The sequence below is a fragment of the Phytophthora ramorum genome, assembly GCF_020800215.1.
Source record: "Phytophthora ramorum isolate Pr-102 chromosome Unknown Phyram_PR-102_s0003, whole genome shotgun sequence".
Taxonomy (NCBI): Eukaryota; Oomycota; class Peronosporomycetes; order Peronosporales; family Peronosporaceae; genus Phytophthora; species Phytophthora ramorum.
In genome coordinates this window covers 3,108,287-3,125,958 of record NW_027150649.1, presented here as the reverse complement: position 1 = coordinate 3,125,958, position 17,672 = coordinate 3,108,287, and the positions used below count along the sequence as shown (strand labels likewise).

The 17,672-nt window shown below is 49.9% G+C and overlaps 3 protein-coding genes across 3 annotated transcripts; 1 reads left to right on the top strand and 2 right to left on the bottom strand.

Moving 5' to 3' along the window:
- Window positions 1–1,296: 1,296 nt before the first annotated feature.
- Window positions 1,297–4,458, bottom strand: KRP23_4109 (cGMP-gated cation channel alpha-1; the record flags this gene model as incomplete). The annotated part of the gene is made up of 2 exons (XM_067889033.1): window positions 1,297–3,098; window positions 3,642–4,458. The coding sequence occupies 2 exons, from the start codon at window positions 4,456–4,458 to the stop codon at window positions 1,297–1,299; spliced, it is 2,619 nt and encodes an 872-aa protein (XP_067748227.1).
- Window positions 4,459–6,955: 2,497 nt separating this feature from the next.
- Window positions 6,956–8,370, bottom strand: KRP23_4108 (Cyclic nucleotide-gated olfactory channel; the record flags this gene model as incomplete). The annotated part of the gene is made up of 3 exons (XM_067889032.1): window positions 6,956–7,061; window positions 7,130–7,356; window positions 7,435–8,370. The coding sequence occupies 3 exons, from the start codon at window positions 8,368–8,370 to the stop codon at window positions 6,956–6,958; spliced, it is 1,269 nt and encodes a 422-aa protein (XP_067748226.1).
- An 811-nt stretch (window positions 8,371–9,181) lies between these two features.
- KRP23_4107 (cGMP-gated cation channel alpha-1) lies at window positions 9,182–17,614 on the top strand (the record flags this gene model as incomplete). The annotated part of the gene is made up of 4 exons (XM_067889030.1): window positions 9,182–10,733; window positions 11,127–11,219; window positions 12,183–13,802; window positions 14,757–17,614. 4 exons carry the CDS (start codon window positions 9,182–9,184, stop codon window positions 17,612–17,614), a joined length of 6,123 nt encoding a protein of 2,040 aa, XP_067748225.1.
- Window positions 17,615–17,672: the final 58 nt, after the last annotated feature.

The following is a 17,672-nucleotide window of genomic DNA, read 5'->3' as shown; positions in this document are numbered from 1 at the left end:
GGCTCTATATGGACTGTGTGTCGCTGCATAGCCACCAGACACCCTGTTCACATGCCGTGGGCAACACAGGTTCACGCTCACGAATCAGGATTTGAATTTTCCGAACGTGGCGGTAGGTGAATAGGAGTCTCCAGCTAGCACTCGTTCAATAGCCTGCTCCAGGTCCTTCTCCATGAAGCGTCCGAAGCCACGTTACTGTTTTTTTTTTTAAATTCAGAGCCTGAATTTGAGACCCATGGTTGCGCCTCTCTTCGAGATCTCGGACGAGGAGAAGTATGGCTCTCCATAGCACACATGGCCACGTTTCCAATGTTAACAACCTCCGCAGCACCAACAGGTATTTTTTTTAAACCACACAGTCCGCCACAACCGATCTGCATGTAGCGTTGCGTTCGGCAACATGATCTCCCACGTGATCGATCCCTCAACGACACAACACCGAATATCGTCACTGGTGGTCTCAGTAGCCGAAATGACGTTGCTTTCGGCACCACAGATGGACATGATGTTCACAGACAGCCGGTCGGAATAGTCGATGACGGGCTCCACCCCGGCCAGGGTCACCGCAACATCCTCGGCAGATGCACTACCATCAAAGCTAGTCGTAGAAGAAGCCGTATCGCCGTAGCTTGCAATCGTGCCAGTCATTGAACCTTAAGCTTCATCGCTGAAACTCATAGAGCTAATCCTACTAGTGGGCTCGTGAAAAACTTCATTGTATAAGTTGTTTGATCTTCAGGGGGCAATATTCAAGAAAGAATAAGGGCCCGCCTGCCTTCTCAGCTGCTGCTGTTCATTCAGAGACTCATGAAGACTGATCTCATCCACAGGAAAGCGTTGCGCTAGACCTTTGCCACTCCAGAGGCGTTTTCACAAAGCTTGTGCAAGAATACTACTAGTAGTTAATGAAATCGCGATGAATCCTCAGCAGGGTTATCGACTCGGTTTGAGTCCATTGTCTCTTTGTCCACGCTTGCGAGACAGCCGCTTATCTCCATCGCATCTAAAGAATATGTTGACAAGCCGTTTCGGAAGGAAGTTCGTTCGCTCAGTTGGCGTGTTCATCGCGTGATTTTCGGCATGGAATCCGACGTCTTTGTTACCACATTGCATTGAGCACTAACGCCTATCGTTCGGGTTCACCAATTGATTCAGATATTTTGTTGACAGTCATCACTCTCGGTGACACTACTCAAAGAGTTTGTCACTGTGTCCTATCCCTGGAAACACTGAGGATGACGTTGATTTTACACTGCTAGAGCTTTGTCAGCGTACGATCTGAAAGTTTTTCCGCATCTACTCCGTGTTAAGAGCTGGCTCGGCAAGCGGTGATGAATTCTGCAGCTGCTGGCTGGGTTGGGTAGTCGGCTCAGGTGGCATTTCACGTGCTTTCACGGTATAGGATGCACTGCAGCTCGTGTTCCAGTCGAGGGGGTCCGTCGGTAGCAATATGTGAAGTAGCGGTGCAAACGCTTCGAAGCAGCTCGGGGCAGTATTTAGAGCCTCAAACATATCATCAATGTGAGCCGGTAGGTCCCCAAGCTCTCGATTGATGCCGGAATCGTCCATCTCTCCTTTGTGAGTAATCCGTTCACTCGAGGCGTCCATACGCGGCTCAACAACACTCTTGTCTGCTTTGGCAGTCTTTTCGTTAGCTTGGAACGAAGATACTGCTGTAAAATCTGCGTTCAAAGGACTAGCATCGTTAACAACCTTTTCAGCTTCTTCCTCCTTCTTTCTAGCCTGCGTAGCAGCAACCATTTTCTGATGGCACGTTTGGATATCTTGAAGAGTGCGCTGTATGGCTGCCCCCCAATGCTCTTCCATATCGCTCCTTGAGCAAGCACAGAGACTCTGTACCTTAAGGCGTTTGTACGATCGGTCGCAAAGCTTAAGCGCTAAGCGAGAAAAAGGATGCTTCTGCAGTACCTGCGCAAACGCCTCCGAGCTCAGAGATAGTAGGTCGCACGCTCGCAGTGTGCGCACAGTGTAAACACTGATAGTGCAGCCAAGCAGCCCACGTTCCCCAAAGTAGCTACCATCACGGAGACCAAGGGGACGATGCAACATCGACCCGCTTTGCATTTTTAGGTGGCCCTTAATCACAAAGTACATGGCTCGAACGATGCTACCTTCCGTCACAACGTTTTCGTCACGCGAGTAGCTCTCAAAACGCAATCTTTCAGCCAAAGAGAGAGTCAAGGCATCGATACATTCGTCGCCTTCCCAGCATATTGGAGTGGCGACTTTCATGACAAACCAATTGAGAGGCTTGTTGGAGACGTGGAGCACGCATGCTGCGCGAATGTCGCGCGGCATTTCAGCCAAAAGTTCTTCATAATTAACTCCAGCGTGGGAGGACCAAAGCGACGTCATAAAAGCGTATGTGCGCGCTCTAATGTGGTCACTGACGCGTAAACGTGCCAGGTAAAGCTCAACTGCAATGTGGTTCTTGCGGAAGCCTACTTCGAGGCCGATGTGGGAGATGAACAGACTCGCAAGTTCTCCGATCACATAGGACATCGTAATCAATCCGAAGAACGAGATGACTATGTGAAACGCGTACAGAGACGCAATCTCTGGAGCGGGGCTATAAGCCTTCTTGATGAATGTGGATACCGCAAAGAAGAGTCCGCGCAGAAGGCGAAGAGCAAGTTGTGCTGACGACGGGTTTTGAGCGTCTGAAATCGTTAGCTGCTCAGATGGGAGCCATGACGTCCACTCCTCCGCAAAACCTGCCTCCGTAGCAACAGCCAGATAGGCGCAAGCGGTCCAGTAAATAGCTAGCAGATAAAGCATCCATACATGCCAGAAGCGAGCAACTTCGCTTGAGACACTGCGGCGGTTTAGCTCGTCCAGGTAGCTGCCAATATTGAAAATCTTGACGCAGCGCAAAACCTTGAACCACGGACTGCAGTTAAACAATGAAAGCAAATCGTAAACGGGAATGGCGGCGATTACGTCCCAGATCATTCGCTCCTTGATGTAGGTGCTGCGCAAGTTTTGATCATAAAGTTCCATGGAGGCTGCCGACTCCTGAACGTGCCAACTAAACCAAATGTCTGTGGCGAAAGCGATTTCGCACAATAACTCCAGAACTTTCACAAAAACCACAACCACAGAAGTACGATTCATACCATCCATGGTAAGCTCGTAGGGTATCATGATAGCAACGTACCCAGTGCAAATGACCATGAACCGTAGCCAACAGAGGTAGAAATTACTCTGCACAGCAGCACCATGAACTAGGCCATCAAATAACTGGCGAAGAGACCTGAACCCGAATTGATACACAAAACACAAGCTGATATCACTATCCTGCACGTTATTGCTATAGTGCAGGCGTGCATGATATCGCTTCAGCTTCAAGCCCTCTGCACGTTCATTCATGATATCCGAGCGTGATATAGCAGTGGGCATTCCACGGGGTTGCTCTTCACGTGAAAGTTGTACAAGCCGTACTTGCTCACGATGGATGCTAGCGATCCGTAACACCTTTTGTCTCCATTTGGGGTATCTATCGAACACGAGTTCGAGTGATTCGCGAGATAATCTGTACAAGATGCACGATGTCTGCGATTTTATGTATGCATTGCGCTTTCCATTTGTGAATAGCGCATTTTCGCCAAAATAACTCCCACCTGAGATTTCATTCACTTTCCTCAGTTCATTCATGACATTTGGTCGCTTGGCGCTGCCACTAATATCATCCATCCTTGGGCCAGCGCTACTTGGCACATTTTCTAGCACTCCCGCACTGGCTTTGAAAGGATTCGCGGAAAACATTGGCAGCAGCACATCCAGCACCCCCGTGAAAATGAAGAACATATCGCTACCACTGTCTCCGTATTTGAAAATAAGTTCGCCACGCGAGACGAGCACCTGTGTGAACTGGGAGACTAACATTCGTGTAATCGACGCCTCCATCCCCCGCAGAAATTCTACTTTTTCGATCATGGGCTTCAAGAACACAAGGCGGATGTCCGTAAGCAAGGAAGGTGGCAGACAATGCTCCAGGATATGTTCTCGAGTAATGGTATGGTACCGCTTAAACAATAAAAATGTTTTCACGCGCTTCTGAAGCGCCTTGGACATTTTGAAGTGGTGTAACATTTGACGCACAGCGCCCATTTTTACGTCGAACTCTCTGCTCTCGGAGCTCCGGAGCTCGATAATGTCACCGAAGTTGCCGATCACATAAGCAAACAAAAAGAAGCCCGACGTCATTGTAACAACGCTAAACACACTTTGAGATGTGGTTTGGGGGAAATCAGACTCGCCCGAAGATGACATGAGACCAAAGGACCAGTACAGAGATGCCATATACTGCAGGGTCTGGGATCCGTCCTCCAGCTTGACGGATGGTAGCCAGGCGTCATCGCCGAAAGCGGTTTCCTTCTCAGCTGAGCCACTGTTGTAATTAGGAACTGCTGCCCTTGACGCAAAATTAAACCACATACAGCCGAGAATGTGTGAGAGCATGAAAGTGTAGTAAAACAACTTGAAGAAGTGAAGCTCTGTCGTGCGCTTCAGGTATCGCGTCTCGAGTGCATGCAGCTGTCTAGGAACTTTAATCAGACGCAGCAACTTATTAACATTTAACAAGTTGCATCGTTTGTGCGAAGGCAGACTCCAGTTGACGACATAAAGTGGTAGAAGTGCCGCAATATCGAGTGCAAATGTTGCTGATCTCGTGTACTCACGCTCGATACGGCCGCGGTCCATTATTTTATTCCCGTACTCATACAACCCAAGGCGCGAACGAATACACATATCAAGAACGAATGATAGCTCGAGAAAAACCATCACTGCGTCAGCATTCACGTGTCCACCCTCCAAAGGAAAGCATGCCAAATACATAACGAGCACCCATTGCATAGTCATCACTACGAATACCCAAGTTTCCCACGCCAACATGAACAGCGAGTCCGGATCGTACACAGTGGTGAAAAAGTCTTTTACTCCGTAGCGCACACGATGTAATATTTGGGCTGCGGCTTCAGTTGAAGTGTGGTCTTCTTGATCGGTGCCCACAGTCATCATATTGGCAAGATTATTGCTGAGTACTCGCTGGTCAAGTGAGAGGAGTTCAGTTTTAATCGTCGGGAAAATAGCTTCCATAGTCTGAAGCTGGTTTCGAGAAACAAACAACAGGATACAACCGCTATTGGCGCTCACGTGTTCCGTATAGCCCTCTCCACGTTCCTGCTGCGTCAGCGCTGCTACACCGAAGAACTTTCCACGAGTTATTGCACAGGGTGAACTGCCCATTCTTACCATGGATACCTCACCTTCAAGAAGAAAATACAACCCCGTGACGTAGTCGCCATGACGGTACACGGTCTCACCTTGGCCATACAAGATGAATTTGGCGTTTTCAACCATGACTTCCTCCAGTTTGTCGCGCACTGAATACACACCCGGTAGTAGCGAAAGCGTTTGCAATACAGGCAAGCAAATGCTTTTTAGTAATTCTAACCGAACAGACCGCGGGAGATCTGCAAGTAGCTCACTTATGGTGGCACCACGATGAGATGACCACCAGTAGTCCAGAAAGGACTGGGTCCGGTAATGAATGAGTATTGAGACTTTTTGCCGACGTAGGAACAGTTGAATCCGACTGCTGGCCTCGAAAAATTCCTTTTGTTCAAAGGCAGAGGCGGTAAAGCGCTTTTGCACGTTATCCACTATAATAGCAGAGACCAGGAACCCACTTAGCATGAGAATAAGTGCCACGACCAATTGTGCATTGCTCGTGGGCTCCACACTTTTCCCAGGCGATGTAAGTACTCCCACAGCATAATAAAGCGATCTGGAATACTCCATAGCAGTGATAGACTGTAGTTTACCTCGGTTCGTTTCCTGGTCGAAGATTGTACCGTTACAGTTCTGAAGGTGCGTTGCGTTCAGCCTGCGTAAACATAAACTGACGGGGAGAATCCACGCTTGGTCTTCATTTGGATCGAATCCCTCCAGAAACGAGATACAAGAATGGATACAGGCGACGACGTGAAACATCAAGAAGAGCAAAATCCCGAACAGCATGAGCTGTCGTCTGCTGGTCAGAGATATAAAGTAGTCGATCTCATTCATGTGTTTTTTCAAGTGCAACACGCGTAGTAGCCGTGGAATACGCATGAGTCCATACTTCGCCATGTGCAAGTATTCGTATGGAAGTGCACACAACAAGTCGAAAATAAAATCGCTCCCAAAATATCGCTTCGCACTTTGCTTTGGATCCATTATTTTTTCTGAATGGACCATAAACGATAAATTCCAGTTCACCACAAGATCCACTATCAAACTGATGTTGGATATGGTGTCTAGCGACTGGGTCATCCACGATGGCTGTTGCCACAATGGGAAAATCACTTGCACCGGGATCATGACCCAGCAGTAGCATAGATTCAACAGCATCATCAAAAGCCACCACATCCGCGCACAGGAGTTGTGATCGATACACCTACGAAATAGGATCAATCGCCACAAGCCTTGATGTTTGTACATGATCGCCATCTTTGGCCCCCGTTGATGATTGTAGGCAGTCAGTGCCGTCTTTCTGATGTCTCGACCACTACTCATGCTCGATGTTGGCGTCAGCAACGCAACTGCATGTACCGCTGAAATCGGTAGTGTTTGTCCAACACCTCGTCCATAGGAAATATTCGGTTGAACCGGACTCACAGATCCTTTTCGTAACAGCATTGGCGTAAAATTCCGAACGATATCGCTACCTTTCCTTGTCAGCATCTTGACGAGGCTCGGAACTCTTGCCATGTTTTCCGATGATACCCGACGGAATTCTGGAGTCCTTAGAACTGCCGGGTGCATGATCAAATGCGACATCGACGCGTTCCTGATTGCGTCGCGATCGTTGCTGTCTAGCTGCCTCAACAATTCGTCTACATGTGATGAAATCACAGAAGCACAATCCGGATACCCTTCCAGCACACGCTCACAGTGAAACCGTGACAATTTGTACAAAATTGAATACGTCATTGATACGACTGTTGCCGTCCGAGGTATCGATGAGAAAACGGACACCTCGCCGAAACACGAGCCTTTCCGAATTTCACGGACGGTCACAGAGTTAATTACTACGGAAACTACGCCCGCATGTACAACATACATAGCATCTCCGTAGTCGCCAGCTGAAAACAGCGTTGTCTGAGCAGGGATCGAAATCATTTCTAGCAGACTCGTCATAGCCACAATAAACGGATCCGTGCATCCTCTAAAAAGCGAGACCTGGGCAATCGTTGTCTTCAAAAGTTCCACTTGAATATCGTTGGCTATGGATGGGCACAAAAGCTTGGCAGTCTCACGGTCGGTTGACTCCGTGTCTGTGTAGTATCGCTGTTAACAGTCAACAGCCTTGTCAGTGCACAGTTGAACAATCAGCGAAGGTCAGACAAGCGGAATCAACGCACGTACTTTGAGGTACTCAACGGCTTGGATTTGTTGGCTATCCGGAACGCGGTGAAACGATAGCACATGCACGAGTTGGTTTATGCGGGCCTCCATTGCCTCGGTGTTCCCACTCTCACACTTGGAAATAACGAAAATTGTTGCGCACAGCGTCGTGAACATTGAGAATCCACAAAGAGCGACCAAGATCGTGAACAAGAACTCGGAGCTGTGATAGGGTAGATCTCCTTCGAAAAGCCCCGTCATGATCCCAACACTCCAAAACAACGACATCAAGTAGTGAGTGGACAGCGCGTGACTGTGGGTCGAGCGGTCTGGCAACCAGCCATTAGTATGGCTGTCGTCATCTCCGAAGCTGAATCGCACACACGCTAGCACGTGCGCGAGATACAAAGTCGAGGCAAGGACCTTGAGAAGTTTCAGCGCTGCGAAATGCTTGGCGTAGAACTCGTCTAGTCTCGACACAAGGTGCGAGAATCGTGACCATCGCAGCAGCTTCAGAAACAACACTTTCGCCACGACATGGGGGTACACACCCACAAGCGCTTGACAGGGCAGAATGGCTGCCATATCCAGTGCAAATTGTCGGGAGTGAATATACCTCCTGGTTGTACGCTTCGTATCCCGAATAAGATTTCCATCCGAGTAGTAGCCTGTATGAGCCTGAACATACAAATCCACGGCGAACACGATCTCGCACACGTTGACGAGCACGAAAAACACCGAGACAGACTCCATGACCGTTGGCTCAAAAGCTAGGAAGAATGGCAGCAAGAAGGCTTCCGACAGAAGACACGAAAGCAGAACCTGGTCCCAGATCTTAGCGATCAACGCGTTTGGGTCGAACGCATCCTGTCGATCCTCCGCTAACACGCTGGCCACGCGTGTGTGTAGACTGAAGGAGCTGTGCACACGGCCGACGGATCTCCTGCTTATTGGCATGGTCTTCCATGAGTGTTTATCGCTGCCCCGGCTCGCGCTGTCCTTGCTGTGCTTTGCCATCTCAGCAGCACTCAGCGCTCTATCCGCTTCTGCGTCGTCCAGTACGAGCGTAAATAGATGAAGCCCTTTTTCACGCGCACATTTCAGCTCCGACGGTTAACGTCTCTGCGTGCGAGCGTACTCCAAAATAAAATCTCCACTTGTGCTTTCTCTCTGAAGTCAGCGATGCAAAACAGGAGGGGGCTCGTCTTGCAAACATTGCATGATAAGGAAATATCCGTTGTGTGAAATGGTTTGTAAGACGATGCTTACTTCGTCGCGTGTGTCAGCCACCAGCGCCATCGAGTAAAAGTAAAACCAGGTCGAAGACGAAAAATCCGCGGACACTATACAATATGCAACCAGAGACTGCACGTTCAGGAAAATGGAGTTGGCAGCTTGCCACTGTGTACATGTATAGAGCACCTCGTAAGGAGAGTCGACGACGTGACGTGCAGCGAACGTTAGCTTGAGGCTTGGCGTGTGCCCCAGCACGGCCCTTTTCGTGTGGCCCACTTCAGACTGGAGTGTAAAACAATACTGCAGTCGGACGTGAGAACGCTCAAATGAGATCAAGTCAAAGTAATCCTGCCAGAGCACTCATGAACGGCGGACGCTCCTGCTCGCAGAGGAATCCCTAACAAAGTGTGTCGCCTTAATTTAGACGTCGCCCCCCGCCGCTCCATGAAACCTCTTCCGTCTTCAAATATTCGCTTGAAACTCCCCAAAAAGAGGCGCCTTGCTTCCCCACATTGGATGGACGCAAAGTGCCATGACGCAGAAGGTCTACGCGTCTACTGTCGGCGGAGGACCAAGGAATTCCTCCGTCTTGACGGGTCCCCCACTCGTAAACGGCGAGTTCCGACCCAAGTCGGCGTCCCAGCTGCCGAGACAGAGGACATGGCAACTCCTGCACCATGGTGTTGTAGGGTCTGTGGAGAGCGCGTACAAGCGCCTGCCCTGGACTACAAGACACACGATCCGAGCAGGGATCAGCCTCTATGCGGTACTTTACGTCTTCTTCACGGTGCCCTTCCGGCTGGCCTTCTACTACGACTCCTACGAGGTAGAACATGTACATCATTGGACCAAGGAGCTCAGTGTCTTTGCGGCCATGGACGCAGTCGCGGATGTCATTGGACTCGTCGAGTTTGTGCATTTTTATCGGCTCCTCTTCGCGCGATTTCCAAGCTTCGAGGCCGGCAAAACCACGTCCCGCACCGGAAGCATGTTTCTAGCCACGAAACTGCTGGTGCGCACGCCGTCGTTCAATGGACTTCGGCGTGGAAAAACAAAATGGACGTTGGCTTCAATTGGCCGGTCTGCTTCCATGCACGAGAACGGAGGGGACGACTCGGTGTCCCAGCGGAGATTTGTCAGGACGAGAAAAATGGAGTTGGTGCTGGAAATTGCCTCGCTCTTGCCCGTGGAGGTGATACCGTACGCGTCGGGAGCGTACAACGCGCTGCATTTGGTGCGCGTCACGAAACTGTGTCGATTATACAAACTGCGACTGTGTCTTGAGCGAATTGTCAACATTTACTCCGACCGCGCCTGGGTGCAGCATCTTTCTTCGACAGGGATTGATAGTCTTGTACGGAATATTGTACTCTGTGCGGGTTTGTGCCATTGGGTGGCCTGTGGATACATGATGATCGCGCATGCAGAGTGTGGAGTTGACCTGGAGGCGTGTGACCCAAATGTCGAGACAAGCTGGGCTGTCCGAGACCATTTAGCAGGAGCGACGGTCGCACGAAAATATGCTCGTACGCTCTACTGGGCGTCAAGGACGATGGTTCTGCTCGGGTACGACGATGTGACCCCCGTGTCGGACGCTGAGACGATCTACGCCGTGGCTGCAACTCTCGTGGGAGCGCTCTTTGGATCGTCGCTGTTGGCAACGTTTCTCTTTATCTTTCGGTTTCGGAATGCGCGGCATGCAGCCTTCACGACACACGTGGACAATGCGCGTGAATACATGAAATCGCAAAACATTCCTCGGGCTCTACGTCGCCAGGTTATTGCTTACTTCACCTACTCGTGGAGCACGCATCACAGCCTCGACAGCGAGGAGGCTTTGCATCTCATGCCGAAACATTTGCAGTCAAAAGTTGTATCCACGCTCAAGGCAAGTCGGATCAAACAGGTTTGCTTTCTCATGAAAGAAAGCGTGGAGTTCATTAATTTGCTTGCAGCAGCTCTCGTTCGACGCGTGTTTTCCCCCACAAATCAGATCATTGAGCCGAAGTTTAACGCGCAGATGTTCTTTGTCATTCGAGGCAGGGTCGTGCTTTCCGCTTTCAACGGCTCAAACCCAAAAGAATGTAAGACAGGGGACTTTTTTGCTGACACGTGCCTTCTCTTCCCAGAAAAGTTTGAGGAGAAAGCTGTCGCGATTACTTTTTGTGAACTTTATGTCTTGGCAAAGGTTAAGTTTGACGAGGCTTTGTCAGATTTCTACAGGGAGACGAAAGTGGATGTTCGTGCCCGGATGGCTGAGACTCTGGAAAAATACTCCACACAACTAAGAAAGACCAAGAAGTTGCTAGGAATGCGAGACAAAGGCGTAAGTGGTGGCAGAAATTCTTATGGAGGAAGTACACACGGCACCTTTATGGCTGAGGGTGGTACTCATGTGCCTAATCTGAAACATCACGTGGGCTGGAGGATGCCTGGTTCTGTTTTTCGAGTTCATTGGGATGCGGTACGCTTAATAGCCATTATCTACGTCGCCTTTGAAGTTCCCTACTACTCTGTCTTCATTTCGATGACGGAAGACCAGAACATGTTTGTGGAGCAGCCTGAATTTGGTATGAGGTACTCGCTGACGTTAGTAATTGAGTTGTTTTATGGTGTGAACCTCATTCTTCGATCCCGTTTTCTGGCGCACTTAGACCCGATTGTCATGATAGCTGTTGAAGATCCTGGCCTTATCTTTGCGGCATACAAAGCTGATGGTTTTTATCTTGACTTACTCGCGTGGCTACCCATTGGCATCATTTTAGAGTCATTATCGATGGTTTCAGAACAGAGGTACGCCGAGTTTTTTCGCTTGCTGCGCTTACTACGACTGCGTGAAATTCCCGAACTACTCTGGGGTGTTTGCGATTACTACAGTGTGAGTTCGAAGGCACACCTCGTCATTTCCCTCCTGCTTGGAGTGACATTAATGCTGCACGTTGTAGGATGTGCATGGTTTGAGATGTCCTGGATCAGGGATCCAGCAGCGTCTGATCATATCGATAAGGAAATTTTGTGGGAGTTGACACGACCCGAATGTCTTGAACATGCCACGCACTTCGAGAATTGCTCGTGGGTTACATTTGATTGCTATGCGAACATTGGCGACGTTTTTCCAGCAGAGGATCCTGCATCAGCATATCAGGCCTCGTTTGCGTACATGCGTTCCGTGTACTGGGCAATCGTGACATTAACAGGAGTCGGATACGGTGATATTGTGGCTTACTCAACAGCGGAAAGTGTATTCGCCGCGTTCTGGATTTTCCTTGGTGGGATCATTAACTTCGGCGTTGTGGGAGCAATGTCTAGCACCATTTCAAATGCAATGGCACCACACCACCACCACATGGAGAAGCTTAACACACTTAACTCCATATTGGAACGCATGGATATATCTGAGAAACTCAGCTCTGAGATTCGCCGCTTTTATCATCACGAGTTTACCGGCCGAAAGCAAGCGTACGAATCACAGTTACTGTCCAACTTGCCTGATCAGCTGTGCTACCAAATATCTTCTCTACTACATTCTGAAGCGGTCAAAAGCGTGGCGCTCTTTGACTCGGCTAGCATCGAGTTTCTCAAAGAAGTGACGGGTAAATTTCGTCACCGAATCTATCAGAATGGGGATACTATCTGCCTTGAAGGAGACATTTGCCGAGAGTTCCTGGTACTTTTGCACGGCAGCAAAGTAAATATGTTCTTCCGCTCCCGCAAAGTACCAATTCGTGCTCTGCATGAAGGTGACTGCTATGGTGTTAATGCGTTCTTACTGAAGCGCGCTCACCCCGCTACGCTTACTGCAGCCTCACTCGTTCACGCGTCAGTCATGACCCGTGATCAATTTGACGTCATTCAGCGCAAATTTGATGAAGACCTGCGCGATATGAAGGAAGAAGCCCAAGTACTATGGGTTGAGCAGCAAAGCAATATGCGGCGTATTGTGCATAATCTTGAGATGCTCAAGCTTCAACCCCATATGATGTCAACGTCTACATTATTCTACCAAGGTGAAGCGACAGTCCTGGCTCCCGGCACTGGCAGCGGCAGTGAAGTAAAAGTATCTCGTGACGACTACGCGACGCGTAACTTGCTCACTAGTTTGTGGAATGCTATTATCACGTGCTGGAACGTTTACAACGCCGTATTCGTTATCTTTCGGATCAGCTTTCACTCGCATCTCCATTTTCCCAGCGGGGTCAACGCTGCAGTTTGGGTTGCAGATCTCGCTTGCGATGCTTTCTTTGCTGTTGACATTTATCTCCACTTGTTTTACTTCGAAATCCCAGAAATCAGCATCGACAACTTGGTGACCCGCGCCGAGATGGATCGACAGTATTTTCGGAGTTCGACTTTCAAGTGGAATATTTTCGCCTCCTTGCCGCTCTACACACCGTTTGCAAGTGGCTCATTAGTCGCCAGTCTGTGTCGAGTACCGCGACTTGTTCGTTGCTTTGACCTCTGGAATTACCTAGACGATGTGATTGTTCAGATTCAACAGCACTTCGCGTCTCACAACGTGTCTGCGTACCTCAGCCCCGTCAAACTAATGATCATCCTAGTGCTTGTTGCACACTATGTCGGCTGCATTTTCTTTTGGGTATCCGAGGATGAGTGCGAGCACGTTGCGCGCTGTTGGATGGCACACGACCATCTGCTGCACCAGTATCACCACTCTGTCGTGATGCTGTACGCGAAGTCCTTCTACTGGGCAATAACAACGTTGCTTCTTGTCGGCTCCCGCGAAAGTGTTCCACGCGGAGCAGCAGGTACACTTTGGACAGGTTTCACGTGCCTGTGCTGTACGTTCATCATTGGACATATCGTGGGCGAGATTTCGGAACTCATTCTCGAACTCGGCAAAGAAACCAAGCAGTACAAAAATCGTATCGCGAGTTTTGATGGATTTGCAAAAGAGCATGAATTGCCAGACGGCCTGAGAAAGCGGGTTGGTTTTTTCTTGCGCGAGCAGTTTGAGCACACGAAAGGAACTGATCTGCATAGCACAGTCCATGACTTGTCAGCAAACCTTCGACTGAAGCTTATGCTGGAGATTTACGGCCACTCCATATCGTTGTTACCAATCAGCCGCTTCCTTACGTCGTCCCAGATAAACAACCTTGCGTTGCGACTGAAGTCTGAGCTGTTTATTCCAGGTGATAGCATTTTGGTAGAGGGTACATTTGGAAGTCGTCTGTGTACATTGCGTAAAGGGCTCGCTGCCGCTTTCTGGACGAACTCAGTGACAAGTGTAGCTGTTCTTATGGAGGGAGCGGTGTTCGGTGAGATCGCTTTTTTTCTCCCTGGCCAACGTAGACTTGCAACGGTGCGGGCAACAACAGCATGCGAAGTTCTGTACGTTACAAAGCACAATTGGAATGAGTTGTGGACTGCCAACGGCGACCTGTCGGATGCCCAAGTTCAGAAGCACGCGCAGAACGCAATTCTTGACTGGGTCCACACTCGACTTCGCCGATATCATCGGGCCAGTTTGCACGCCGCATCGAAAGCTAAACGTCTATTAGCTTCCCGCCATTCACCACCACCCAATCTTCATACGACAGCTGCTGCAGCCACAGGAACCGCCAAAGCGAAATCAAAGCTGTCAGTTGTGTTACTGAACCACAGAGAGGCGAACGAGCTGAATTCTACTGCTGTGCCGCACTTTTTCCCGGTAAGACAGCCTTCTATGGAAAGTCGAAGACCCACCGTGGCATCCGAGATTCAACTCTTGGAAAGGAAGACAAAATATCTCCAAGCAAAAACGGATGAATGCGCTAAGCAGTTCCAGCCAGCGATTGCAGCGCTGCAAGCTCATCGACGATCATCTTCCGTTATATCAGGCCGGAGTTCTCGTAGTAGTCTTAGCCAAGTATCGCACGGTAGAAGTAAGCGAAACTCGAGTGGAATGCACCGGAGCATGATTGGAGACGCGCCCAGTGCCCCAAGCAACAACGGCATGGTGTCCGATATACGGACACTTCAATTCATGGTTGAGACCAGCCCCGTAAATAAGCACCTGCAGGACAGCCTCTCAGATGAGCATATTCGTGGTATCGAGAGTGAGTGCTGGGCGCGTTCCAAGCTCCTTGCAGCTGCTCAATACGTAGCTAGCAAGCTCTTGGAGGAACTTGCTCCTACAGACACGGTGTTCATGGCACCTGGCACTACTGTCTCTGGTGAACAACGCACACAAATTAAGATCCAGCCCGCGCGGAACCATCTATCACGTGTACGATCACATCGCTTCGATGAGCATGCAACTCGCAAGCAAATTATCGAGCAGATTGAAATGGCAGCTTCAAACGCTGCTAATAAAAGACGCACGGGGCCACCTGCAGCCAACAAGTGGAAGGCGATAGCTCTTGCTGCCTCTCCAAACCTCAGCGCTGTTATTTCTAAAGAAAACGGGAGCAGGGCACGTAATCGGCGTTTCTCCACTGCTGCGCCCAATGTGCTAGTCCAGGCAAAAAATCACGACACACAACCACCACTACAATCTGAGCGATTGGTCAGACTTGCACGAATGATGCGCTGCCACTCCGTGCCGAGCTTTGGACGTGAATTCTTTGATAAACTGCGTCGTGAGGATGATGGCCGTCTGGCAGCGAATAACACGCTGGCGGGAATTGACTTTGAGATTCTACAACGTTGTCAACGTCCACAGTATTCGGGTCAGTTGCGGTTGTTCCACCAGTATCGCGCTTGGAAGGATCGCAGCAAGGCAACAGTTGTACCAGCGCAAAACAGCACGACTATGCTGGCTATCAGTCGTCGCCATCTCAATGACGCTAGTCCACGATCTCCTTCAATGCGTGAGGCTGTGGTCGGATCAAGGCTCCAACTATCTAGCCAGCAAGCCCTTCGGGCGGCCACGACTGAGCTCAAAGCAAAGGAGTTCATCAAATTGGTCAAACGAATGGGAAAGTTGTGGGACGTGGTTATGCTGTTGATAGCAATGTACCATTTGGTGGTTACGCCGTTCAAGGTGTGCTTCTCCCATGATCTTACAGAGCTATCCGGCACCGTGCTACGGGGATGGTCGGGGTTTGAGGTGTTCCTAGATGTGTTGTGCGTTTTTGACGTGGGATACAAACTTCGGCACACGTCTATTGCTCACCAGAACGTTATTAGTGCGATGCCAAACACCCATCGCTCTAGAATTCGAGGCGTGCTTGCATCGCCAGCCTTGCGCACCGACATTCTAGCAATGCTTCCGTTAGAACTGCTGCTTTTTGCTACGGACGTTCGTGTGCCACTAACGTATACCTCCCTTCCAGGGCATGATGGAGTAGATGCTTTGTGGTGGATGTCGCGGTGGGTGCTGCGTCTGAATCGTATGCTGCTCGTTGAGCGCATTGAGCCTTTAACGGAGGAACTCTTTCAGTTCTTGATCTACGACCGCAAAGTACATCTAAATGAGGCGCTTCTTTACTATTTGAGAGGATTGACCTCTTACATTTCGATGGGGCATCTCTTGGCCTGTATTTGGTTCATCACGAGTGACCTTGGCTTTCACATCTACGGGACATCGTGGCTTTCCACTTCTGGAATGCTAACGTTCATCGGGAATGGAGCTGCAGCAGTGAAGGAAGATGAACGCAGGCTTAGCGAGGCTACCACCACATTCTCGTTGGAGAGTGTTTCTCTCTTTCACAAGTACCTTCGGTCGTTGCTGTTTTCGATGGAGTGCATTTCCACACTCTTCTACGGTGACATCGTCTCGATGAATCCGTTAGAATTAATCGTGGAAATCGCAATAACGCTGTGGAGTATCTACATTTACGGCGCTCTTGTGGGCGCTCAGGGTGAGTTGCTGGATTCACGTGCTCGAAGGGAGGCTGCATTTGAACAGATGCTGGGAGAGCTTCAGCACTACTTGGTACAAAACGAAGTTCCGAAGGGAATCAAGCGGCACATCAAGGCATATTATGCGCGTCTGTGGCTTCGACGCAAAGGAGAAGCGGAGTTCGCTGCTGTAGAAAATGTCTCTCGTGCGTTGTATGAGGACGTCGTCTCGACCACATTGCGTAATTTTGCGGTACAAGTCACGGCGTTTCGAGCACTAGACGATCAGTTTTTGCGGGCAATCCTCGTGTGCTTGCAGTACGTAGTGTGCTCGGAGAGCGAAGAAGTGTTCGTGGTTGGTGACATGGACCGCAGCATGTACTTCATCGCCCAGGGACGTGTTTTGGTGAAAATGGGGTCGAGCGAGTCGACGCGCGCGCGAGGCGAGTTTTTTGGAGAGCTGGCTTTGTTATATGGCATTTCGCGATTGGAGACGTGTGTCGCTATTACCGTGACCGAGTTATACAGGCTAGACCACGAACCGTACGAGCGCCTGCTGCTGGAATTCCCGGAATATCGAGCCCGCAACAAGTTGGCCTGGACCACGTATTCGTCTGGATCGGTTCGAGACAAATCAGTTGTGGAGGAAGCCTTACGGTGCTTCCGACAATTTGGTCCACCTGGAATTAATATGTCTATCTCAAATGGATTAAACGGTCCAGTGATGATTCCGAACGGAGTCCCAATTCTTCTGAGTGTTGCGGACATCGCTGCCAACTCCGAGCGCATCGATGCGCAACTCCCACACTCGTACATCTATCGCTCCGCCATGGAATTGCTGTCTAGACTAAGCAAAGTGGACCCCCTGGAAGCCAAGGACTTGTTTCTCAAAAGCCGTGACGGAGCTCGACGCCAGCTTAAAGCTGCATTGGGTATCATCACCTCACGCCCCGAGCCAGTGGACGACGTAGTGCGCAGTTTCCACTCGCGAAGTGGAGCACCATCGCCCCGGCAGGAAGACCAAGACAGGCACAGCGACAGTGTCGACCAACTCGAAGCAGCTGTGGCAGAATTATCGAGGCCTACTGAGGAACAGAGGAAGGAGATCATGAGAATTCAGGACAAGACAGCAAGTTCTCTGCAACTTCGTCGAGATAGTATCCCTCAAGCTGTCGACTGACAGGATTTAGTTCTTAGAGCACTAACTAATGACACTGCAGCATCGGGAACAAAACTCA